We start from the raw sequence: 27778 nt of genomic DNA, 5'->3' as shown, positions 1-27778 counted from the left end.
AGCTAATTGAATCGGATAGATGTATAAATGCCACATACTTTGAGGCTTGGTGTTCCACTCAGGTATTCGCATTTTCATTGTTTAAATTCATAAAGAGCTGTTATGACGGAGCAGAAGGGTTTCGTCTACTTTGGGGTTAACGCTCCATATCCTTTCCCATTCAACGCATTGTTCCTTTTACCACTGATTAATATCTTGTTTAAACAGCCCGCAGACACACCACGCCGTCGGTATGTTCATAAATCCTCTGGAGCTGATCAACACAATGGCCCACATTCCTGGCATTTAAAGTCCCTTGTATCACTGCGTCTCCTCTCCACCGGAGACACAGAAATTCTAGGAATATGACACTGTACAATAACAACTCTCTACATGCATGTCTGTTTATTTCATTTGAGACAGGGACACGTCCCACTTTGGGGGGGGGGGGGGGGGGTCTGTCCCGTTTACCTTTGTAACGCATCACTGGACCTCTCACCCTCTACACCCTGTTTGACCCCAGTTACATCTTCAGCAATGTTTCCTCTTTCATGGAATAACAACAACATGGGCAAAACTTCGTTCAGCATTAGCCATCATATTAATTTTCTAAACTTAGAATCAATAATAGTCATTAGACAGAAATGGAGACATTTATCAGGGTTCAATCATTTGACCGGACTCCAGCATTGTCGCTGTATGTGGGATTACCAAACACCCCCTGCTAATTAATGCTGCCTCTGGGCTGATGAGGTGACACCCTGTATAAAAATAAAAATCATTTCATATCTCTAACAGTAAAGCTGCACGAAGGAAGATTTTTAATAACAATGAATCAAATAACTACATGTAAGGTGTCAGAGGTCTCTCGCAGGGGTGAACTCATGGTTATCATACAGCTCCGCAGCTCTACAGCTCTTCTGTCCTGATGCGTCAGTCTTACCGTGCTCATCAACCAACAGCAAAACATCAACATTTGAAGTGACTGCACGCTACCTGCCCAGCTCCAAATGTCAGTCAGACAAAGTTAGCGTCTAGCTTGTAAATAAAGTTGAACATCTTGCAAGTTAAAGATATTTTCCTCTGGACGTGGTAGAGACCAAAACAGAGCTAAAAGGAGAGTGGATATTGGACTTTTTAAGGTGATATAATGTACAGGTACAAACCTACATACAGATGGATGTTATGGGTAACCAAAGGTCACAGAGGCTCGCAGAGGGGCCGACCTGCACACCTCCAAAATCTCAACGTGCGTGTCAAGCAAGTAGATTGGTTGATGACATTTTCACCTCAAGCCACAAGATAGAAACAACGTCACAAATGTAGATTTGAACGTGTGGTGCGGGTACATTTTGAGCGGCTTTCTGCCCTTCTAGTCAAGGTCTAGGACCATTCAAACCACCATCCTTGGGTGTTGTCCCATGCAACAATAGAAAACTGTGGCATTGCCTGCATTTCCTCACATAGCCTTGTGGGATCGGAGACGTCATTCATGAGACGGGAGAGGATCATTCACAGCACCCAATACTGGGCTTACACCAAATTTAAATTCCCTGTTTCCTGTGTTTTATATTCACCAGTCAGACTGAACCTGATTTCTTCCTGCGTCATACTCAATCAGAAACAAGACAATTTCTGTTTTTGATTTCCATGCTGCAAACAATATATTCTAACCAGTAGACGCACATATCCTGTTTTACCTTGTATCCATCCAAAGCTCCCTTGTATTCCCTGCTGTCTGACGAAGTACAACATCTCACTCATCACACACACAATCTCTGACCAGAGTCAAGGTGTGGTTTGATCCATGGACCAGGCTGCCATGTGTGATTGAGTTTCACCGGGGTCTCATGGGCACCAGACTCTTTTCCTTATGGCTACACAGTTTAAACGCCCACCCATTACAGACATCCATCCTTCCTTCGGAAATGAACTCCTCGCTAACAGACATGGTTTGAGGTTACACCTCAGCTCCACCAACAATACGACTTTGATCTCTTTAGGCGTTTCACAGTGGTATACATTGTATGACTTAATTGGTCCTCCTCTGAGCTTGTACCTCCCGCTTGGCTCTCTGGAGGCAGGACATGAGGGAGGACAGGACTGTGCAGTGCAAAGGATGGTGTGTGTGTGTGTGTGTGTGTGTGTGTTTGGAGGGAGGGGGTTTACATGCCTGACTTTCTACTTTCTGTTGAAAAAAAAATCCTTTTAGCAGTAGGACCCAGAGGATTTTTTGCAGGGGGGGAAGGGACCAGCACACCTTTATATTGTCTGAGGCAGGACAATGATGTTGGAAAAAAAAGTTGTTCAACACTGTAACAAAAAAGGTTGAGCTTTGAGCCATGTCATTGGCTAAGAGGAGGCTGACAGGAAAATGCAATGGCTCTTGAGGTCAGGGCAGAGTCTGCTATATATGTATTGCAACAGGCAACACCTTTACTGACTCTACAACTGCGCCTGCAGGGTGAGCTACCATCACTCATCTCTACAGGGACAACATGAGCGCTTCTGTGGCCGTGTACAGGAATATTTACACGGAGGACCGCTTCAAACAGGCCTACGGCTCCGACGATGACAGGAGTGGAAGTTTGCGGCTCCGGGAGAAGCTCGCGGAGAGGTGCAGGTGTTCACGGCGAGCCTGCCTTCACCTGTTGAGGGAGAGAGTGCCCATTTTCAACTGGCTGCCCAGATACAGACTAAAGAAATGGATCTTAGGAGACACTATTGCGGGATTGACAGTCGGTATACTTCACATTCCGCAAGGTGAGTAAACACATCATCCGGATCGAAGCACAGTTGATTATTGGCTGTCAATCACAAACATAAAAGGGCTTGTTCTCACTTAGATTACGTTAATTATAATCTTTAAATTATTTTATTTTAGAAACAGTTGGGCCAGTATTTCACAATAACAAGACACTAATGATAATAATATAATACATAACAATAACAATACGTGTACTTATAATATTGATATTTTCCAAATAATTCCAAAAAAGTATTGCAACGTTAGGACAAGAGTTTTAATATCATAAATAAAAGAACAATTTGACAACAACTTTAAGGCTAAACTGTCAGAATTGACATGGTCACAGTAAGGATGAATACAGTCTGTTAAGCCTTATAAGCTTAAATAGATTAGAAAAAAATGTGTTTATTGATAAAACTTTTTGAATGTCCCTCTCTAAACAGGCATGGCTTTTGCTTTACTCACATCCGTGGCACCAATATTTGGCCTTTACACCTCCTTCTTCCCGGTGGTCCTCTATATGCTTTTTGGCACAGGTCGCCACGTGTCCACAGGTAAGACTTGTGTCCACTTAACAACTACTATAAGCATAGCAAACATAATGACAAATCAACAGGGGTGATGTCTTTGCCATATGGACAATACTTTAAATGGTTTGTCTTGAGAGTCAGTTATTATGTTTTCTACTGGTACTGAGATGTCACGTCTTCTCTCAGGTACTTTTGCTGTGGTGAGTCTGATGACTGGCTCTGTGGTGGAGCAGCTGGTTCCCACTCCTCTGGAGATGAACACAAGTTTGGCTGAAGCTGCTGAGTTTGAGGGCCAGAGGATTGGAGTGGCCTCCGCTGTAGCACTCCTCTCAGGAATTATTATGGTAAGTCAGATGTACAAAGTCTAAACACAAGATCACAAAATGACATAATAATGCAACCGAGATCTTTTTTTGTTTTGTTTAGACTAGCAGACTTGATTCTCCCGACACGGCTCGTCATTTTATGTTAATCTCTTGTGCCCCAGCTCTGTATGTGTGGTCTTCAGCTGGGCTTCCTCTCCACCTATCTGTCAGAGCCAATTGTTAAGGCTTTCACCAGCGCTGCTGCCTTCCATGTTACCATCTCACAGCTGCAAAGCATGCTGGGGCTGCGGCTCCCTCGCCACACTGGGACCTTCTCCCTCTTCAAAGTAAGCGGCATCTTGATGGTCTAATCCGACATGTTATTATTTGATGATTTGGTGCTGTTTGCTGACAGCTCGCTGACTTGTGCCTCCAGACTTTAGCATCGGTGATGGAGAACCTGCCTCACACCAACATGGCAGAGCTGCTGATCTCTTTGGTGTGTTTGGCTGTCCTGGTGCCAGTTAAAGAAATCAACATGCGTTACCGGCAGCGCCTGCGCACGCCTATCCCTGTGGAGATCCTCACGGTTAGTCAACAGGGTTTATGAATGTTGAATGTATGTTTACTATTTACAATATAATTAACAGGATATAAGTCATGATTTTATACTTCATTCTTCAGGTGATTATTGCTACAGGTGTGGCCTATGCCTCCTCGCTGGACTCTTCTTACAACATTGAGATAGTTGGCCACATCCCAGCTGGGTAATCTTTTAGAGTTAAAGAAAAACCTTAAAACACTGATGAGCTCCAGTAGCTTCCAGTAGTCTGACTTTTAATTCTCCTATCCTCAGATTCCCGAGGCCACGGATGCCTGCCTTGCACACTTTCCCTGACATTGCTGGAGACACGGTAGCCATAACGTTTGTTAGTTACGCCGTGTCAGTCTCACTGGCAATGATCTATGCCGATAAACATGGATACTCCATACAACCCAACCAGGTAAAGTGTGAGAATGTCACAGCTGCTTGTTGAAATGTTAGATTCTTGCCAATGTTAACTTTTTCTATTGAACCTGTGTTTGATTTCAGGAGCTGCTGGCTCATGGTGTCTCCAACACGGTGTCCTCTTTTTTCACCTGCTTCCCCAGCTCAGCCACTCTAGCCACCACTAATATACTCGAGAGTGCTGGAGGATACACACAGGTAGTGGACATGCTATGGAGTAACTTTTGTGCATCTTCCCTTGTGTCACACTCACAAGCCACTTGTAGGGTCTTTGTATTAAAGGCACAATCAAGGAAAAAAATGAAAACACTCTATTGGATATTGGAACCTATCATCACTCCACACTAACAACTAAATTTAAGTTATTATGTTTCGTGACGCTTCAAACACAGCAGCTAAACAGGACTATGTATTCAATTATGAACAACAGAGTAATGTGAAATGCTGATTTTCCATCTATAAGTCATTGTTCAGTTATATATATGAATGTACCTTCAATTTATGTAGCCAAAAAAGTACAGACTGGGGTTTTAGAAGCTGAAATCCACATGAATGCAGTTGGAATGACGTAAAACCTAAGACTGCATTTGCATTCAACTGTTTTAGGATTTGCTTGGATGTTGGACGTCTATATTGTCAATGCAGAAAATGCTCTAAAGAAGATCAAATCCTTTGAAACACATGGGGATTTCCAGTAAAAGGATGTGTGTCATGTGTGTGTTCCTGCAGCTCTCCGGCTTGTTCACTAGTCTGGTTGTTCTGATTGTCCTGCTGCTGATTGGACCACTGTTCCACTTCCTACCCAAGGTGTGTTTACATGTGTGTTTTTATGTGTTTATCTTTACCAGCATTACAGAGAGGAAGAGAGAGGGAAAGTGCACTCATTTCATCCTTTATCTCTCTCTCCCCAGGCAGTGCTGGCATGCATCAACGTTACCAGCCTCAGGCAGATGTTCTTGCAGTTCCAGGACTTACCTGAGCTGTGGAGAATCAGCAAGATTGACTTTGTAATTACATTGATTGGTATAGCAATATAAGACATAAGAGCAAAGGTAGTACATGAGATAAATCGCCTTCATCCTCCTCCGTTCACACTGATGGCTGTAATTAACCATCATTTTCACTGACATGCTTCCATTGTTAATTGTTATATCCTGATATGACAATACGTTATTGTGTCTTTGTGTAGATGGTTTGGGTGGTAACCTGGCTGTCTGTAGTGGTACTCAACGTTGACCTTGGCCTAGCCATCGGGGTGGTTTTCTCGATGATGACCGTCATCTGTCGCACACAAAGGTACATTTTCCATTCCCTCGAATACTAATACTATAATGGTGCACTCCAGCTAGTGCTCTTGCAAAAGTCTCTATTATAAGAAATATCAAGCACATCTGACTGACCCCCCCGTCCCCCCCCCCCCAGAACACAAACACAAGCTATACGTTATATTAACGTACATCACCCCTGTCCCCACTGCGTTACATTAACGCACTCACCCCCTACTGGACACTTTATCTGGACACTTTACTTTATTCTGGTCACTGCACTGTTGTTATTTATCTTATCTTATTTTTATTTTTATTCTTATTCTTATTTTAGCTTTTATATTCTACTTATTTGTTATCAAAACAATAGCACCTTCAGACCACAGCAAATTCCTTGTAATGTATGTTACTTGGCAATAAACAATTTCTGATTCTGATTCTGATTCTGATTCTGATCTGAAAGTTTAAGCATGAATTGAGAAGATCACATTTGTCTGCAGCAAGAACTATGCAAAAGTACTGTATTATAAATCCCCAGAAACTAATTATAGCTATGTAGATCATATGTTATATGATCTATCATCTTATATGATGATATGTTATGTATATGTTATGTATTTATGACCCATGGTTCAACAGGGCTGGTTGTTCAGTGCTTGGTCGGGCCAGCAACACAGAGATTTACAGACCTCTGGAGAACCACAGCAAGGTGAGAGGACGCTCTTACTGCTTAACACTTTTATTTTTATTCAATATCTGTACAAATAAACATCTTAAATTTGAGTCACATAAAATCTTATTCCAACAACAAGTTCATCATAATCATGATCTCAGAGACGATGCAGCCTATCCTAGAATGAAGCTGAAACAATCCTGTTTTCCTTTCAGTGCTATGAGGTGCCCGGAGTGAAGATCCTGACTTACAACGGGCCTATTTACTATGGCAACCGAAGCTTCTTCAGGGAGGAGATGAGCCGGCTGTTGGGCCTGACGCCAGAGAAGATCCGCAGCCGGGAGAAGGCCAGGAAAGCCCTGGAGAAACGGGAGAGAGAGGCCACAGTCAACACTGTGGTACGACTACTGCAATCCCTGAATGAGCTGAGTGCACAGTTTAGACTGTAAAATCCAATTTCATTTCAGTGTCTCACTGTTTTTTCTCTCATCATTGATCTTTAGGAAAGAGGCATTGCAAACACATCGTTTTCTTCAGAAAATGAGTTCTTTAAATCTGGTAAGTTATGAAAATGTTTTGGTGGTTCAATATGGACAACACAAAATATGCATTTAGCTCCAAAATCAATAAACTACAGATGTCCTCATTTTAAATAAGGACATGCACAACAGTAATTTGGCCATTACAAATTACATTTTTCTAGATTCCTCTATTTACATTTTTTGTGCTGCAGATAATTACAAGGAATACTTTTCTTCTTTTCTGTAGAAACACCTGAGAGTGACGTCCAGGCAGTATTAATTGATTGCAGCAGTGTGATATTTGTTGATGTTGCTGGAGCAAGACTCTTCACACAGGTTAGTCTGCTAAAGGAAGACATTATTCTTCAAACTTTATATGGTTCTCTCCGTGCATTGTGCCAATGTGATTTATTTCTTTTGGGGTTTTTTTGCAGATGTGCACTGAATGCCAGAAAGTTGGAGTTTGTGTATATTTGGCAAACTGCAATGGTAAGGCTTATATATCCAAATGATTTGTGTCTCTGCTATATTCCCTGTGTATACTCCTTTATGTAGAGGTTTTTGAAATGAAGAAGGATGATACATGCTTATTACATTTGTCAAAATTCACTTGTGAATACTGATCAATGATTTCTATCCCCTTAGAGAGCGTCTTAAAGATCCTAACATCAAGTGGTCTTATGAACTACATGAACCCTCAACATATTTTCGTCACTGTTCATGATGCCGTGATGTACATTCAACAGCAGAAGGTAAGCTGACATTTTCACAAATATACAAAAGATCTCCAATTACTTTGTCGTAAACAAATGATGATACTGCTGTCGTCTGCTGCAGGAAAAACCTCCAGAGAACACCACGACTGTTTGGGTATGAAGGAAGGAGGGCAGTGATGAGTCATGCTCCCATCAACCAGGTGTGTGGGACTAAAATGGCCGAGGGCGTTAGGACTTCTGTTTTTTGAGCAGAGATGTCTCTCAGCTGTACAGCAGCACTCCAGCATTTGGTCCAGACTGTACTGTATACCAGTGTTTCAAAGAAGCAGTAGCCTGTTGTAGCACTATGTCATGAATTACAATAATTATTACATTACAGTGTTGCCAGTGTTCTCGCGGATGTTGGACTCCTGGCACACTTTAATCTGATATTAGTCTCAAATTCAGAGGGGATTAAATCAAGTAGATAGACTGACTCCACAACATCTCATGTTATATTTAGTATAAACAAATCTGAAAAACAAATGTGTAATTTCTGACTATAAAACTGTATATGACAGATATGAATTATTTTGTTTTACAATTGTTGTGTTCTTTATTGCCATATATGCTGGAATATTACCATACTAATATTTATTTTGTTTCTGTTTGTTGTTTGCAATACAGATAAATATAAAGTGCACTGAATAGTTTGTTAAAATACTTTGTATATTTATATCTTTTGAAAAATGTGCTTGAATATAAAACTGTGTACAGTGAATGCCATCCCATACTGCCTTAAAATATTCTGTCTTTTATCTCCGAAGAGACTGCACAAAATATTTTATGAATGACTTTTGTATTTGTCAGCAACTGTGCCATCCAGTGGCAGTTTTGACAATAAATATGTCTACAACAACAGAACTTCTTGGTGAATCATGACTAAATTGAATAAATGTCAGAGAAAATTAGGTCATAGGTATCTACATCAATACTTTGGTTACTGTGGTTATAAAGTATGAATACATTTTAGGGGGAAACACAGTGAGGAATGTGAAGCACGCCACTCTATCAGATTTTGAAGAGAGAAGAAGAGCAGTCTTTGTATTTGCTGAGGTACTGTAGGCCTGTGTGTCAGCACTGAGATATGATGGAAAATTAAAAATACAGGATTCAAATGACAAGAAAGACAAAGGTGATTTTTGCCACAGCAAGGAGTAAAATCATGAAAGTGAGACAACAGGGCATCAGTCCTGCAGAATTATGGTTTATTCAACATGCACTGGTGTCAATTAATAATAATTAATTAATATGATATTTTCATATCAGCAAATACCTAGAAAACAAACTTTCTACTATACATTAAATTAAACTTTCTGATCCAGTGCGTCCACCACTTTCTACAGAAACAAAGAGTTTGCATATCATAAAACAAGTCTGACAAAACGTTCTGTTATAAGATGTTCAAGATGGGCTTCAGCAGAGGTTGTCAATGCCATTGCATTAATTAAAAGTGATGTCTTACCTCACCACCATGCTGCCCTCTGCTGTTCGACAGTTATAAGGTTTTCCTCCCACTGCTCCTCATCATAATCCTGTTACCTTGACCTGATAAAACTATATGTAGTGTGAGTTCAAAACCAGGACAAAAAACCTAATTATTTCCTTGCTTGATGTTGGATAGCCATGTTATTAATTTTTTCCAGTGCATATTTCAAAGAGGCCTCTAGACACTGTACCCTTTGGGTTTTTCCCTTTAAAGCTAAAGGAGTGTTTCACTAATTGGCAAGAAGTAGTCCACTTCAATTAGAACATGGTACACAAGGCTCTGGCCAAATGTTTACTAAGCCAGATTCTACCAGCAGACCTACTAACATACACACAAACACACAGGCACATATTTGAAATATAACCCTGCAAAAACCTCCAGGAAGGTCAGCGATTTAATGACAAAGTCTTGATATATCTATAAAGTCCCTATGACCCACACATAGCCAAATGGAAAAAAAAAACTAAACAAAAAACAAAAAGAACACACACACAAAAAAGTGGAATATTATTACAAGAGGATAAAACAAGCAATTTCTATTATTTCTAATAAAAAACAGTTTAAATGTACTGGAAAATACACACAATCTAAACAAGAGTGCTCATAATTATTATGAAATTATACTACTAATACTACATTATGCTAATAATAACAATAATGATAATGTTCGGCTCATGATGACAAATCAGAGGATCATTCAACTAGTGTGGCATTTCTCTCTGATCCTTTGTTTCCATCTAGTGGTGAAAGCTTGGAATGACAGTCTCTCAGCAGGTTCTTCATCCTGGATGAAGGGTCACATGACTTTTTAGTGACCAGTCAGTTGTCACCATAGTAACAGAAACTCTTTGTTTATGCTTGTTGGAGTCACATGGACACATCACACCATCAGACAGATATTTTAATAGCTGTGACTCAGTGGTGGAGGAAGTACTCAGATCCTTTACTTAAGTAAAAGTACCAAAACAAAACTCCATTATAAGTAAAAGCCCTGCATTCAAAATCCTACTTAAGCAAAAGTACATTTATCAGCAAAATGTACTTAATGTATCAAAGGTCAACTTACTTGTTCCCTCTGACTGATATGTTTATTATGTATGACATTATTAGATTAATACTGATGCAACAATGTGCAAGCTGCATTTAGATGATTGAGCTAGTTTTAACAAACAAATCAACAGTTAACCATGTAATGCCAAGTGTATCATATTTGATACATGAGTTTTTGAGACCTCTACATCATCAGTGTGATTTTTTTTCCTGAAAAACCTGATGTATACAATCAGACACATGCAGTGCACCAGAAGAAATTGAAGCCCAGGCAGAAACCCATGCCCCTGCGAAACGAAGTAAATTAATTTTAATTACACATGTCATATAACCTACCGATTGCTTAAAAAAATAAGTATAATATCTAATAAATACATAAATAGGGAATTTAAATGTTGCAACAAGGACTATAGATGCAACTGTGATGGGACTTCAGACTTACTGGTTTCATACATTATTGGTATTATTCAACTTTGAAAGCCAGCAATCCAGTTCAGCGTCAGCCTTTCAACAGTCAGCATTCACACCGCTATTTGTTTTATTTTAAGCTCTGGTTTCATTTCACAGGAGACACCTCAGTTTCCTGCCAACTTGAGTCAGTTGTTCCACCCCGACTAGTTAGCAAGTGAGCAGAAACGTTGAAATGCTGCTGCTACTCCAAGTGGTTCATCAACATCAACTGGATGTCTTGTATGAATTCACATGTGCAGCCACAGACACATTCCAGCCACTGTTGTCTCTGTGGTGAGTTACTGTTTAACAGTTTCAGGAAAGCTATCCCATCAATTGAACAGGTAAGTTAATGGAGCACAGCCCAACTGATGACAAAAAGGGTTGGGAACCACTGATTTAGATAACTAGGCTGGATTAGTGGAGCCTGATCGAGCCTCTAAAGCATTTTATTGTATAAAAAAATCACATAAGATTCTGTGTTTTCTTTTTATCTTTTTAAAGTCACAGTACATGAAGATCAACACAGTGCATTTAACAACAAAGTGCTATACAATCTGTTTAACAGCGCTGAGGCAGTAAACATTTTCAAGTCTTCACTATGTTTCTGATTGACTACAAGGGCATCTTGAGGAAGGTCACCATCAATAGGTGCTTTCAGACCAGAGGAACTTTTTCATAGTTCTAAGAACAGCTGGAGGACCCCGCCCCTTCTCATTGTGTCAGCACTACAAGAACTGGGAACTTTTGTAGTTCTTAATGCCATTTTGAGGGACTTAGTAGGTACTCTCCCTGAACAAGAATGTACTTAATCTATCAAAGGTCAACTTACTTGATCCCGCTGACTGATATGTTTATTATGTATGACATTATTAGATTAATACTGATGCAACAATGTGCAAGCTGCATTTAGATGATTGAGCTAGTTTTAACAAACAAATCAACAGTTAACCATGTAACGCCAAGTGTATCATATTTGATACATGAGTTTTTGAGACCCCTACATCATCAGTGTGATTTTTTTTCCTGAAAAACCTGATGTATAGAATCAGACACATGCAGTGCACCAGAAGAAATTGAAACCCAGGCAGAAACCCATGCCCCTGCGAAGGTTTCAAGCTGCTGTTGGCACCTCTCTCACAAGTGCAGGAAAGGGCGAAATCAAGTGTGGCAGACCACTATCCTCTCCAGAAGCAGCCCCCCCCCCTTTAAACTCAAAGTTTAATGGGTTAAAAATGTTGTGTTGTATATGTTTTTGTACAAAATGATACAAATTAAAACTCATATATGCAAATTGATATTTAATTTCTTTTTTTTAATTTGTCAGAAGGTTCAATAAACACTCCAGTTTCAAAAGATTTGAATTTTCTGGCAATTATTTCATGGATCAGGCTTTACAGGGTTCATTTTGCTTAACTGAACAAAACTAAACTCATAATAATCCAACTTAACATTATGTGCACACTGACGTCCCCTATAACAGCCAAAAGCAACTGCTTATATATATATATACATATCAACAGGAGTCAATCTCAGCCGTAATAATTCCCCCCCGGGAATCAATAAAGTATTTTTGATTCTGATTCTGAACTGAAATAACTGTATCTACTTTACCCCCCCCCTCCCCCCACACTGTGAAGTCAGTGATTATGTCATCCAGAGCATAAATAGAGGAAGTTGTTGGTCACCTTCTCCCTTTGTCTGTTGAACACATGGCGGGTATGGTAAGTAGCAAAGAAGGGAAATAATTAACTAACGGAATACAGAACTGAATAAACAATAACTAAACTAAACAATGCTGGTTCTACTTTAACCAAAAATGTAGATGTATGTGAACCAAATATAATTCAGAACGCAAACAAACCTGGGATAGTATTTCCAAATGAGATGGAAATATGGCTAAAGCAAACAACAAGCATGGTTAAACTATGGTGGTGAAAATGGGGACAAATGGTGTGTTCTCACCCACTTTGTCACAGGTCATAAGATGACTAATGGGAGAGGAAAGAAGAAAACAAAGACATTTCTTTGACCTTTTTCCAGTGGCCCTGAGAGCTCAAAGCACTGCAACTCAAGAAAATACATAAGAATAGACAAAACTGAAGCAAATCATCTTCACCAGTTTGACACGTGCCGCATTCAGAAAAAAATTCTGCAAAGTGAGAAAAGACAACCTTTCTACACTCTTCACACGTACCTTTTTGATTTTGATAAAAAAAAAAAAGTCAGCAAAAGATGAACAGTTTCAAAACTGGCTGGTAGGATTGTTGTTCATTGTGTTTTTTGGATGACACTAGTTGCATGTAGAGTATTACGCCAGTTGTTTTATGATGAAAAGAAGTTCAAACTGGGTTATCATCTCCCTTTAGAAATAGTTAAGTCTAAGAGGTTCACACTTTTCATGTCACTTTTAACAGAGAATATGAGGAAACTGCTGCTATTCAGATAACCAACGAAGGGGTCACAAGTGATGCAGATCTGTCAGCGTGTTAACAAAAAGTAACCTGATCAAATTTAACTTCTTTAGGGAAGAAAATCCATGCACAGATCATAGTTCACATGTACGACACACACACACACAGGCAAAGAGAGGTCATGAGACAGGTTTTAAAGTGACTGCTTTTTGCTCGTTGACAATCATTGATTGTTTGAGAGCTTTTTCACAGCAGACACTTCGACCCTGGAAAAGCCGGGTGCAACGATGAACTTTAATGATGGATTCATTACCTTTACCTGTGGCAGTGAAACACCTCAATGGAATGCAGGCATTATTGTCATTATGTTATTAGCCACATATGTGTCATTCATGTTACAATATACACATGAGAAAAGCCTATTGCAGTATCTTGTTGACACTGTTAAGTTATGATGATTTCAATGATTTCAAGCGAGTACATGCAACTTAAAATTCAGAGGATTTACAACATTTCTTTTAAATAGGGATATGGTTAGGATTGACAGAGGGTGGTAAAATGAGGATGTTTGCACAGCTGAAGTCATAGGATGAAATGAGGAAGGGCTGGGAGGAGTAAGTACAACCACCACTAGGTACACAAAGACTGAAATGATTAACAGCTAGAGATACCCAGGGAATGGATGTGGGGAATGACAAAATGTCACATGAACGATAATTGTAAAGCAGTTTGAAGGTGCAGATACTAAAAATATTTGATTATTACTTTGAAATACTGAACAGGTTTGCACATTTCATCTATTTGGCCAAAAGGGAAATCAATTTCAAAGAATACAATTACAATAAGCATGATAAGCTTTATTATTTTATTTCCTCACTTGTATTATATACAGAGCAAAGTGCAAATGTTGATGAGCCTATCAAAAGTTCAAATAAAGACTGAGTTTACAACCTTTGCATTCAGCTTACTAGCACAGCAAGACATGCTCACGCTTTATCACTTTGCACTTTGGAGCCAAGCACACAAACACTATCGGTCACAATACATTCAAAAACAGTTTATGAACATACATGTTCCCTGAGTAACAAACCATATTAAATCCATGGGCCATGGTTTTTATGAGGACAACAGACTTTGAATTTGATTAATAACAAGCCTGGACCTTTGTGGGGCATGAAATACAGTACAGTACATTACATTTCAGAATGGGAAGATGCAGATGACTGAAATACCGGCACCTTTTTGATGTTTGAAAGATACACACATGCGTTTAGATAAAACAAATGGCACCATTCAATTCCTGCAACCTGTGTATCTAAAAAAAAGAAATCAATAAAAAACTAAGTGAATTCATTTTAATTACACGTGTCATATAACCTACCGATTGCTTATGAAAATAAGTTTATCTCATGAATATATAAATAGGGAATTTAAATGTTGCAACAAGGACTATAGACGGTAGGACGTTATTGCTTGTTGTTTTATTATAAGGCGTTGGTTTCATTTCACAGGAGACACCTCAGTTTCCTGCCAACTTGAGTCAGTTGTTCCACCCCAACTAGTTAGCAAGTGAGCAGAAGCGTTGAAATGCTGCTGCTACTCCAAGTTCATCAACATCAACTGGATGTCTTGTATGAATTCACATGTGCAGCCACAGACACATTCCAGCCACTGTTGTCTCTGTGGTGAGTTACTGTTTAACAGTTTCAGGAAAGCTATCCCATCAATTGAACGGGTAAGTTAATGGAGCACAGCCCAACTGATGACAAAAAGGGTTGGGAACCACTGATTTAGATAACTAGGCTGGATTAGTGGAGCCTGGTCGAGCCTCTAAAGCATTTTATTGTATAAAAAAATCAAATAAGATTCTGTGTTTTCTTTTTATCTTTTTAAAGTCACTGTACATGAAGATCAACACAGTGCATTTAACAACAAAGTGCTACACAATCTGTTTAACAGCGCTGAGGCAGTAAAATTTTCAAGTCTTCACTATGTTTCTGATTGACTACAAGGGCATCTTGAGGAAGGTCACCATCAATAGGTGCTTTCAGACCAGAGGAACTTTTTCATAGTTTTAAGAACAGCTGGAGGACCCCGCCCTTTCTCATTGTGTCAGCACTACAAGAACTGGGAACTTTTGTAGTTCTTAACGCCATTTTGAGGGACTTAGTAGGTACTCTCCCTGAACAAAAGGAACCTTGAGTGAGTAAGTGTAAGGTGATTGGTCCAGACATAAGTGTACAGTGATTGGTTGAACACGAGCCAATGCAGCACCGGCAACTGCCATCTTTAAAAAACTGTGTAACAGCTTGTAGCGGTAGCCTTAAAAAAATGTACAGAAACATAAAGAAATGGACCAACAGTGAAGTCCAGGCTTTATTGAGCGTATATGTGACGAAAGAAATAGAACATGGTTTTGACTTGTCAAATCGAAATATAAAAATCTTGTGTGTGACGTTGTGAGTGATGTTGCTATACCAACCACTGGCCAACTAATGTCACTTCAGCGTTCCTATTAGCGGTATGAATGCAAACAATCCCCAGTGAGCAGTTCCTCTCAGGGAGTCCCCAGAACTGTTTGGTCCGAAAATGCGTAATGACTTGCCCGCGGGTCGCTCTGTGGATGAGACTCCACCTCATCTGGTCCAGGCCTTCCAGCACACTGACAAATATGGAAAAGTGTGTCCTGCTGGCTGGTAACCTGGTAGCGACACCATAATCCCTGATTTTGTTAAGAGAAAAGACTACTTCTCAAGACTTCTCAAGCAGTAAACATGAAGGTCTTCTAGCTGTGGCACTGTGAAGCAGTATCTCATGGCGTCCAACGTATTAAAACCAACAAAATTTCAGAAGTTGTTAGATAAATCCTTTGTTGCAAGTCTTATCTTTGTACGTCCAATTGGTGAGGCGACCTCATAGTCTGAAGCGCTGAACGTGTAGTTTTTTCCTTTTTCAGAAAAAAGTATTGATAATTATCGTTGAAAACAACAATAATTTCCCTTTTTGCCTCACAGGCAGCAAACAGACAAGTGGGAGCCCCGTTTTCAGTGACTGGTCATGCACTTGAACCTGTTCTTGAAGTAGAAGACTTCGTTATGAATGTCGTCATCATCACTGGAAAGCTTATAGCGGAATTTGTCGTAGGCCTTTTCTGGGTCTGTTTTAGTCCAGGGTAGTTTGATCTTTGATGCGTGGCTTACAATGACATCACTACAGGAGCCGATGTGGAGGGAGCCCAGAGCGTCGATGAAGAACTCTGCAGTGTCAAAAGAAAATGTAATTTTGAACAATCCTTGCTTGGATTTCTCCTGGGTTTATTTCTTTTACATTTTTCCAATCTGAAGCAACTCAAAAGCATCACCACAGGTGTACTGCATAGATAAAATATCTAATATTTACTGCTTTGTTAATATATTTGATGGCAGATATTACAGATCGACTCACCCAGATGAGCGCGCCGTGCCAGACGGGGGTTAAAGCCCACCTGCTGCACCTTGTCTGTCCTGCCCATGAAGAAGTTGATCACGGCATCAGCTACCACACAGTTAGGAAATCCGTCGATGACATGGTGGTAGCCACGTCTCATATGTAAACAGTCGCCCTCCTCTCCCCCTTCTTCCACTGAAATGGTGTGGCGGTATGTAGCAGTGTAACCTGTCACCTCTCTCACTGCACCACCAACCTGAAGACATTAAGAAAGCAGAAATGTTGAGACAACAAATAAACACAAGAAATATAGACAGACGCACACAGAGACACACTGGACAACAATAACACTTTATAACAGAGATGGGGGGAAAAAGAACACAAGAGTGTGAAACACATCCTTCCATGCTATTTTGAAACATTTATGTATTTTAAGCAAGTTTTGGCACTCCTTGTTCCACCTGTGGTATGACTCACTCTCTGCATCCAATTCCAAAAATAACAAGTCGCTGCGTAATCACGAGAGTAACTTTGATTTCATCATAGTTTCAACTGTCACAGAAAGAAGGAAGTCGCTGATGTTTCAACACGCAATCATTTACACTTTAACGACGCAGGGCCCCCACTAACTACAAAAAATGATAAATCTTCTTGTTAAAAATAGGAAGCTCAGCCCTTGTAAATAGACATGCTGACTTGAGTGTAATTGGTGGTGTTCTCATCATAAACAGTATAGATTACAATGACAATGCAGCAGGACATGGAGAATGAAACAAAAATGAAACGTTCTTGATACCCGACCTTAATCCTCTTGAGCACGTGTTTCATTTGCTGAATGCAAATGTCTGAGACCGAAGGCAAAAAGCTCTCGCAACATGCAACAGGCTGTAGCCGCGGCCTGGCAGAGCATCACCAGGGAAGTCATCAAATGTCTGCAGATGTCTATGGGTTGTAATCCTCTATTAATGTAAGGTAAGCTTAGGTTTACAAACAACATTTAAAACAGTCCAAAGAAGGTCCAGGATGGCAAAAACTAGTTTTGTCCTAGGGACAGACAGCAAAGCCCTGGTCATGAGACCCTAGTTACCTGCCTGAAGAGTAGGGGGTTAAAAGTTTGCACATGTATTTGGGAGCTTGATTATGGAAAGCCTTGTAAATAATTAACAAAAAAAAAAAATGCTGTATCTCACCGGCAGCCAGTGGGTTATTTGCATAAGAGCTGTGCTGCAGCATTCTGGACACAACGCTATCAGCACCAATAATGAGGATCTCAATGACATTTGACTGCCTAGTGTTGTTATGATGGTGTGTAAGAGCCTCTTTCTCTTCGTTCCACAAAGAGCTGATCTATGTAGGGCTGTGTGGAATTCATTAATACGGACACATGCACGTAAGGTGGGAGTGAGCAGAGAGGAAGGAGCTGGATATTTTTACTGTCTACTTTTAAATTAGTATTAGTTTATAAATAAAACAACATACAGAAGGCATCAAAGGAGCAGATATCTGCCACACACATTGTGCTGTATCCGGGCATGTGTCTCACCAGATCCAGAGTGGTCTTCTCTAGGACGTCCACCATCCTCTCCAACTTGGTGTTTGCAGTGAAGATGAAATCATCATCTGCCCAGAGCACATACTTGGTGGTCACTTGAGACACTGCCAGGTTTCTTCCCGCAAACCAACCCTGTATAGATAAAAAAAGGGGGGGAGGACAAAACTCATAAACAGCGCTGTTAATAATCACAATGCATGATACTTCATAAAGACATCAACGTCTTTACCTTTCCAAATGGCATGATGTAATGTTCGATGTAAGGCCCGGTCACTGGCTGAGGGTGTTCATTATCATCTGCTATCACTATGGTGACGGTGGGATAATATTGCCGTATGCTGTCAATGAGATCTTTGAGTTTGTCGTAGCGTAGAAAGGTCTTGGTGGCGATGGTAACAAGAGCACTAATATTGTACTCTGGGTAGAAAGAAAAAAAACATATAAAACAACAAAAATGATCCCATGAAGTGATCTTCTGTGACAATCAACACTTTGCATCAAAATAAAACTATAATGATGTAACTGCTCACAAACCTTTTTGGTATCCGGAGTTGTAAAGTGTCGGGATGGTTCCATGTCCAACTTTGATGGTGAAAAATGACTGGTGACCTTCAGTTGCAAACTGAACTGCAGGACAAGAACAACAACTGTGATAATTCAATGGGGAGGAAATGAAGCAATGGATATTTCTATCATTGTTAAGATAACTGTCATGCAAAAATGTGACTGCACTGCAGTCCTTGTCACTGCCATCGTTACTGTTGGCTTTGAGAGGGCAGCAGATATACATGTGTCACCTTTCAATGAGCTTCACTGGCATGAAGCCTAATGGAGCAACATGGATGAGAATTCTCTTCAAAAGTTCAATTTCAGTTTGTTGCGACTGTGTATTATTTCATTAAACCGTCAATGACAGTCCCTATATATAGAACTAAACAATTCTTTACTTTGGCGACATCTGGTGGTAAAATTAACAACACTAGCTAAAACATTTGTGCAGACACACACTGAACAATATGTCTGGAATTTACATTGCTTCATGTTTAGAAGCACAGGGAGGACTTGTTGCTCATTGTTTTGAGAAAGATCTCCCATGAATCTGTTGCATCTGTTTCTGCCCATTTCCTCCCACTCTTATTTCTTCTTTTCTCTACCCAGTTTGGTCTTTTACTTATGATAAAAATGTCACGATAGCTCTGATGGAGCTGGATTCATCAGGCAACTGCTTTTTATGATTTTGGAGAGCTCTATATGTGCGCGCCTTTGCTACTAAAGCCACAATTTATGGCTTTTGCGCCCTTTGCAATTCTTATGGACATTATGGAAACCCTAACCCTACATAACTTATTTATCTATATTTTCCATCAACCAGTGACTTTATAATTTCTCCTTTACTGGTGTGAGATTTGTATGGCTGGTTTGAGAGCAGTTTCAGTTCCTGAAAGCAGGTGCCAAAAGCTGAGACCTGTTTTAGCCACAATCTGTCAGAGGCTAGCTAATGTAGCCCAAGAGGATGGAGATATTATTATATACAAGGACAACTGAGGATTTTGAACTTGGCTAAACAGCAAGCTTTCTGCAACACTAGCTAGCTCATATGCTATATTTTGCTTAAATGGTTCAAACAGACCTTGTTGAGTTGAGGGCAGATTGGATTAAATTAACAATTTTGCCAGCCAGGATGTCAAAACAAATGACTGTGCAGCACTAATCTGGGGACCTTGTGTGAGTAAGTGAGGGACCATCCCTAGGACAGGTGTTGGTGCCACACCCAACAGCATGTTAGCTTTTACATTTGCATTTCAAAATCATGCAAAAGCTTTGGCATCGCTTTGTATTGTTGTGCATTGTGAGAGCAGTGTTTCACTGTCTCTCACATCTAACCTTGCTTCATATCTGTTCCTTTCCAGTTGAGTACACTTGTTGATTGTATCTGAATGTAGTATATTTCTACAGGAGTATCCAGATGCTGACTTCACCTGTATCTGCTGTCTTGGGATGGAACACAGTGTTTGTATAGGTGACGAACTGCAGCTGCCTGTTCAGAGCGGAGAGACGAGGACTCGACAGGATCATGTGCTTCTCTCCCTCTCCTTTAACAGAGACCCCGGCCACTGTAGCAGCGACATCAAAAGTCCCCAGTGTTGCTGTCAAATATACCTGTTACACCATTTGCATGGTTTTGAAGGAAAAAAATAACTAAATAAACTCTAAAACATTTTGACAGAATAAATGGTCATTTTAAGTACAATGAAAACCCTAAAATGAAGAAATTACCATGTGGTTTGCTCTTGTTTCTTCTTTAAGAGTCAAACCTACAGACAGAGAGAAATTATTACTGGGAATATCAACATGGGATGATGGTGATTTTTTTTTAACTAACAGACTTAAATAACAAATGCAGCACCAAAAGTCCGTGAAGGCGTAATGTGTAAGCCATCGGTTTCTTTGATATTCTGTGTCATGTCATGTTAGAGATGCTGTTACCAGGAATGATGATCGTTTTGAGGGGTCGCACCTCCACGCCCTGGGTCGGATACTGAAGAGGACTGTTGGCCTCAGCTACAATAAGCACATCTGCTGGATTGTAGGACCTTTATACACAGAACACATTAGAAAGTAAAGTATCTGCATTGTTTCACTGTGCAATTAATACCACACTCCTATCTATTTACTTTTAAAAACCTAATTTTGCCAGGAATTGCTCGATTCAATAGTTTGACCATATAATGCACACAGAGAAGACACATTGTCAATTCGCTGTATGGCGCTAGTCTTGAGGATGCTCCCTGCTGTGGCAATACAACGTAACAAAATCACACATCTACATGTAGAGGTACTACATCTATTGGCTCATAAGCTGAACTGATGGAAGTTGTTAAGTTAGTACTGTGAGATTTCCTATGACCTGTATGACTGAGAAACTCTTTTGACAATAATTTTGGTAATTGATCAATAAAATGTCAATATTTGGTTGTTCCAGATTCTAAAATGTGAAGATTTTGTGCTTTTCTCTGTTTTCTATCATTGCAAGTTGAATATCTTTAGGTTTTGGACTGCTGGTCAGTCAAAACAAGCAATTTGAAGATGTCATCTTGGCCTCTGAGAAATTGTGGCAATGAACACTATTCTCTGTAATTATTATCTCTTCATAGACATGCAGTCGGTTTACATGCACCCATGTGCACGTGACGCAAAATCGAAACTTCAAAACACATCAATCAGCAACAACATCAACATATTCCTCAGGCAACAGGTCAGCTGTTTTCTCTAAATCAGTGCATATGCTCCTAAAATATGGAATAGCTGGCCTATTTTCTTTTAAGTTCATATCCTTATTTATATGACTGCAAGGCTAAATAATACAAGCAGCAGACAGGGCTGTTTGAATCAGAATCAGAAATACTTTATTGATCCCCGGGGGGAAATTGTACAGTACTGGCTGCAGTGAGTTCAAGGACAATGGTAGGCTAATGTCTGATAAGAAGCTGGCTTGAGGCTATGATTGCCAACCAGCTAGTTAACAGCAAATAGAGAGTTGGTTTTCTCAAATTAAAGCCTGGATGTGTTTTTTTTTTCTTATACTTTTTGTTTTGTTTGTTATCATTGTATCAGTCTTGCTATATTTTCATAATAATTACATGCATTAATTCAAACCCTTCATTCGAAATTATCTTCAAGCAACATTATGTGATGTAATCAATAAGGTCCAACCAACCTCCCTGAACCCACGGCAGGGTTATATAAAGCGTGGGAGTTAGTAATAGCCCACAATTGTCCTTGCATTCACTGCAGCCAAACAGCCTTGTCTGCTGCTTGTATTATTTAGCCACACAATTACATAAACAAGGATACCAACTTAACTGAAGATAGTTCAGGTGCAAACCTCAATGACACAGAAAACAAGTCAGACAGAAGACAGTGAGAGAAGAAGAATGCCAATTATGACAGAATATGCTAGATTTATTTGTTAAAAAAAAATAACAGAGAAAAATGTGACCACGAGGACATAGAGCAGGACATACAGAAGAACAGAGAGGAGGAGCACAGTGAGAATTTCTGGACCTCTCAGTTCTAAACCCTGGCTACAGCCCCGAACCCTGCCCACTCTATTTCCTGTCTGCCTGTTTTTCAACAGCATGCAAGTAAATTTCACGTGGAGAGATGAGTCACCATATGTAAAAAGATGGTTAGAAACTCGGCTATGCATATAACAACAGCCAAGCACATGTCAGGATACAGCAAGAATGTGAGTGAGGCCTTTAAATTGACTGCCATGTCAGTGTATTGAGATGTTGTGTGTGGTAGGTTAGCTGTCAACTGATACATTACAGCATAACTCAAAGGTGTTTCAAACTTCAGTCATTCATGTCTAAACCTTGTGGGTCAAAGGGCCAATCCTTAATGCACACAGACTTTCCTCACACTCTCACACAGTAATTATCACCTTTGTATTGCCAACAGCCGAACATGTTGATATAGCCACGCTGACAGTTGCATGATTACACAAGGGTGTGTTCACTGATAGTCGTGAGGTGTCGCCGACTGAACTTTACCTCCTCTGAAAGCTGCTGTACTCCTGTGCTCTGTGACGTTTTACGCCTTCAGGGTCAGGATGGGACTCTAGGAAGGCCAAATTGAGGTTGCGGGCCCACACACGAGGAAAGAGCAGATTGGAGAATGGCAGTTGAAAGGTCTCCTTATCAGCCAGACATACACATGTATTTTGAGCCAAACGACTGTGACAGGACAGAAATGGTATTGAGTTGATAAGGTTAAAAACGAGACGTTAGACCAAAAAAGCAAAAACAAAACAGACATGCTAATTAATAACACACCATGCCACATCCTCCTTTACGTCGTAGGCAATGTCATGATAGTCACTGATGGTGTCTCGAATTTTCCCATCGAGGAGTTTCTTCATTGGACTCCCATGTCTGGGCCGTATGTCAACTACTGAGCTGGTTCCAGGGCTACGAGCATGAAACAGTGCTAGCAGCAGCAGTCCACTGACCAAAATCAGTCCAAGACACTTCTTACATTTGGTACGCATCTAGAAGGAAGATTAAAGGAAATGTCAAAATAGTATACATGTAGGCCTCACAGGATAAGGAAAACATAGGGGCACATGAAAGACAGAGGTCTTGTGTGTCACATGGGAACAACGGAGTCTGACTGGATTGTTGACAATTTGAAATGAGCCTTTCATTTATCAGAGCAACAAGTCCTTGAACTTGCTGAAGTACAATAAAACTAAGACCTTAAAAATCATTAAACTGTCTAAAATTTGAAATGATGACAGGTGAATTTGAACTTAATTTGTAATCCACAAATCAAGCTTATGGGTGGTGTGACATGTAAACAAGGTACTGTAGCGCTGTCCGTACATCAGTATTGATAACTTATACCACCTTTTATGAAAATAAAAAAAAAAGTCTGAGCTGTGCTTTTAAGTTTGTGCATACTTTTATTGGTGTCACTGCCCCTTTTTCAATACAGGCTAATACCCCACGCTAAAGGATGTGGTTGCTGCTACACGTGTGGTGATCACCAGGATGTGGGTGCTGTTCTACATACTGTCACAATGAAGCCTGCAGATATGCTTGTTGTGGTCTATCACCCATTTTGATACTGCAGTTTATATCTTGTTTAAAACTTTCCAATCTCAGGTTAAAGACCCAGAAGTACGGCCATGAGACCATAGAGGCAGTGTTATTATGACAAGATTTAGAATATTTTTCCTAACAGCTAAAATATGCAATACATTTGATTGAATGAGAAATATGACTCAGTTTGAATATTAAAAGTGTAGTTTATATTGTTTACGTCAGTCCATGGAAAAGGTAAAGTGTCCAACTACCACAGCGGCTCTACTTAGCAGTACAGGTCAGTGGTGGGGGGAAGATAAGGAGGTGAAGAAGGTCTGAGCCTGTAGGTGCTTTGAGGGCACTAACCCAACCTAGGCGAGTTCCAACTGTGACTATGTCCACACTACTGTATGCCCTCTAAGGTTTGATGTTTTTATGTGAAAACGATTTGCATCCACATCATTGTTTCTAGGTCATTTTAGTAGAGACCTCCACCCACAGTGAAACACCCACGCAACATAAAAACAGCAACATTTCCTCTTTTCAGTTAGCAAACAACAAAAACTGCACAACTGCACATGCCACCAAGTAAGTCCTACTAAGTGGGACAGACAATCCAATCACCAAATCATTATTTTATAGTGTTAATGTCGTCTGACAAAATCCACATGAATACAGGTTAATGACAACAGCTGTGCTGTATCATCGTCTATATTGTTTTTAAAAATGTGCGACCACAGAGAAAGCTAGAGACGACAGAAAGTTGTCTTGTTGATTTTAGACTACCGATAGCCTTGTGACAGCCGTCCCCTCCTGCGCTTGGTGATCCCTTATACTGTGTTGTAATACAGCCGTGTTCACAGTTTGTTGTTCTGATTTACAACACAACGAGTATGAAGCATAGTGATTTCATTGCGTTCATTGAAATACTACCGGATCGGCCACCGAACAAGACAGGAACAGACTACAGCGAACAGTCAGAACTACCTTGTACGTGTCCAGTGTCAGGAAACGGGCAGGAAATATCACTGCTGGCCCATCACATCCTGGACATCACTGATTCCAATTCCTCCTTTCTGGTAGGCACTACAGAACACTGTATGCCAAAGCAACCAGACACAAGAACAGTTTCTTTCCACAGGCCATCACTCTACTGAACAGTTAAATCAGTACTATATGACTGACTGTCAACTTTAACTGTCAATAACCCTGTAATATTAAGACATCCAAATCATTACTTTATGGTCTTAATGTCGTCTGACCAATCAACATAAATCCAGGTTAATGACAAGAGAGCTCACATTGAAGGTGCCAGTGATTTTAGGGCGTGAGCCCAAGGTGATTGTTGCCATAATGCTTCTCTTGAAGAATGGGCTGATGTCTAGGGAGTGGTCATTAGCGGGACCTGTTCTAGGAGTCTGTCTTTGGGCATGACAACGACTGTCAGGAAGAAAATTAAAATAATAACACCAAATGTTAGGCTTCCGAAATTCGAGCAGAGCTGAAACCTCACTTTTTCATCACAGTTTCAAGAGAAAATTAAATGTTTAACTTCAAAAAGGGAATCCTTGCTGCAGAGCTATTACAATGGAATGTGTTTTCTGGTTGTTGTGCAGCTACGACTGTTACGTGAAGTGAAAATGCTGATTTGCTGGGTTTTTGCTGAGCTCCCTGTGTGTTATGTTTTGTGCTAACTATTGTGGTGCAGCTGATATTTTCCTGTCCGCACACTCTGCTCCTCCCCACAAGGTGTGGAATATTTACAGATACAGTAGTTCACAGGTAACTGAAATATGCATACATCAACATGCATTTACTACTACTACTACTGTGATCTGTACAAGTATATACAATTCTGGTTACAATGTAGAAAGAGTGTTGGAAATGAATGAGTATTTTTGTATACACTGTTTTAAATATATTGCATGTTTATGATCACATTGGGGCATGTCTGACTATTTGCATGGACTATCTATCTATCCATCTATCTATGGCTCGTATTTTTGCTCTGGGTATCAACAGCACAACTCTTACCGTTGCTGTTCTGTACTGTTAAACAAGAAGAGCAAGAAAGCTTATCTAGATTTAAGTTTGCCACCCAGATGAATAAGATTGTCAAAACATTGCTGTTTTGTTTTTATTACTTTGTTCACCAACCTGTCGTCACAGCAGGTTCTGTGTGACGTGTCCAACTAGTTCTCAAACTCATTGGCTACCTTTCCGTGTATCTGCATTTCTGCAAGCCCAAATTTTAGCCCTTTAATTTAAAACACATTGTTTATTATATTTTAAAACAGTGAAAAGTAGGTTAGACACTGGACCTTTACAGAAGCCCTTCACGTTCTTCCAAAGTACCGGATATTGTTCGCACACACGTCTTAGTCCTCCAGACTCTTAACGTTACATTTTCTTTGGTAAATGTTCATTTAGAATATCAAGGAGAAAGCGATTTCAATACGATGTGTTCACAAGTCCCAACATTTTCTTTTCATAATAAACAAAAAGACAGGAGGAAGAGAGATGGACATATTTCTTACTGTTGTTGTTTCCGTGGGGTAAATATTTCCAACCTCTGATCACATTTGAGAAACTGCCGAGTGACAGCTGAGCTTGACCCGAGACAAACGTATCCTTGCGCAAGTGGGTTCTGGGTGAGCCGCTCCTCTTGTGGTCTGTCCTCCCCTGGATGCTTTGAGTAGGCGGCACAGAAAAGCAATTGTATTCCCTGAGTTTGATTTACATTTCCGTGAAAGGCCTTTTTTTTTCCTCATAGTTTTACCAGTTGAAACTTGAGTCCAATCCTTGATTTGTCCCGTGAACACATCAGACTCAAGCATTACATTCTGAAACATACCGTTGCGCGTGCTTTAAATACAGATACTGCTGCATCACGTCACCAGGTTTTCATGCTGGGACCTGGATCGTAGGAGTGGAGAGTGGGAAACATTTTAAGCCGAACGTGGGTGTTTGGATGCTTGTGAGGCTCCATAAACTTTTTTACTGTACAAGTCTAAAGCCCCCCTCCACTCAAAACGTGCTTATTGTTATTTAGTTGGATGTTTGACCTTCATTGTGCAGGACTGTGTATGTGCAGAGTTTTATCTGTTCTGACATCCATCTGCTGAAGGTGGAAGATTCTCTGTGCTCCACTTAAATTGTGTACCCACAAACGTGGTTTTGTGACATCACAGTGATCTAGTCTGCAACCTACATAAGTGATGTGGAAACTTGACACCTCCAGTGCACATACAGTTAAAATGGGCTTTTCAGTGACATCTTGTGCAGTAGCTAAACTTTAGAAATTAACATGTGCATGTTCATAGATTCTGTATCTTAATGAAGCAGAAGGAGGTAATTTAACAGTTTGAAACTCTCTTCCCCTCGAAGGCAGTTTACAGCTCATGACAAAGGTCTTCTTAAACAGTGAAATATTGTGCAACTTCCGTTACTACCTGGTAAGAGACTTTCAAAACAACTCTGTCTTCAAAAAAACCAAACCTTTGAATGTTTGAAAAAAGCAGCCTTCACAGCAGCTCATCTCATTTTTTTTTGTCACTTCTCCACCATCACCAGATCCATGTAGTTCAACTCCACCACTTACTGCTGATTTCTTTTCAGTATTTTGTGTCAGTGGTGTCTTTTTTAATCATCTTATTGGTTTTTCCAGCTCACTGTTGTGTTTTATTATAGAATCATTAAATATTAATCCTATCTTTATATGACTCCAAATTGATTGATGCATTGTGTTTAGTGTAGATATATGCTTCAAGTTTATACAGTCTATGGCTGCCTTAATACCAGAGTGTAAAAAACTCTGATCTGTAAGTAAAAGTCCTGCATTCAACGTTCTACTTGAGTAGAAGTATATAATTATTACTAGCAAAATGTAATGGCTGAAATGGCTCCCTTCAGAGTGTTAAATTGTGGAGCCACGAACGAAGATACATATTTTTTATCTATGCAAACAAGATAATAATTTGTAATTGTAATCGTAATTTTCAATATAAAAAATATTTCCTCTCA

The 27778-nt window shown here is 40.0% G+C and overlaps 2 protein-coding genes across 2 annotated transcripts; one reads left to right on the top strand and one right to left on the bottom strand.

Annotated features, from left to right (window-relative positions):
- Positions 1 to 2477: 2477 nt before the first annotated feature.
- slc26a10 (solute carrier family 26 member 10) lies at positions 2478 to 7971 on the top strand. Its single transcript, XM_070910999.1, has 18 exons — positions 2478 to 2742; positions 3172 to 3282; positions 3445 to 3602; positions 3746 to 3910; positions 4000 to 4152; positions 4248 to 4330; positions 4420 to 4567; positions 4657 to 4770; positions 5302 to 5379; positions 5484 to 5579; positions 5762 to 5868; positions 6477 to 6546; positions 6726 to 6908; positions 7014 to 7068; positions 7279 to 7367; positions 7466 to 7520; positions 7677 to 7783; positions 7869 to 7971. Exons 1-18 carry the CDS (start codon positions 2478 to 2480, stop codon positions 7905 to 7907), a joined length of 2076 nt encoding a protein of 691 aa, XP_070767100.1. The 3' UTR covers positions 7908 to 7971.
- Positions 7972 to 15552: 7581 nt separating this feature from the next.
- Positions 15553 to 26387, bottom strand: b4galnt1a (beta-1,4-N-acetyl-galactosaminyl transferase 1a). Its single transcript, XM_070910087.1, has 11 exons — positions 26293 to 26387; positions 23006 to 23220; positions 22724 to 22906; positions 20655 to 20761; positions 20445 to 20482; positions 20147 to 20327; positions 18702 to 18794; positions 18397 to 18584; positions 18159 to 18299; positions 16634 to 16871; positions 15553 to 16445 (listed from the first exon to the last, which is right to left on the bottom strand). Exons 2-11 carry the CDS (start codon positions 23218 to 23220, stop codon positions 16234 to 16236), a joined length of 1596 nt encoding a protein of 531 aa, XP_070766188.1. The 5' UTR covers positions 26293 to 26387; the 3' UTR covers positions 15553 to 16233.
- Positions 26388 to 27778: the final 1391 nt, after the last annotated feature.

The sequence above is a fragment of the Enoplosus armatus genome, chromosome 8, assembly GCF_043641665.1.
Source record: "Enoplosus armatus isolate fEnoArm2 chromosome 8, fEnoArm2.hap1, whole genome shotgun sequence".
Taxonomy (NCBI): domain Eukaryota; kingdom Metazoa; phylum Chordata; class Actinopteri; order Centrarchiformes; family Enoplosidae; genus Enoplosus; species Enoplosus armatus.
The sequence above is the reverse complement of the archived record's forward strand: the minus strand, read 5'-3'. Positions and strand labels throughout refer to the sequence as shown.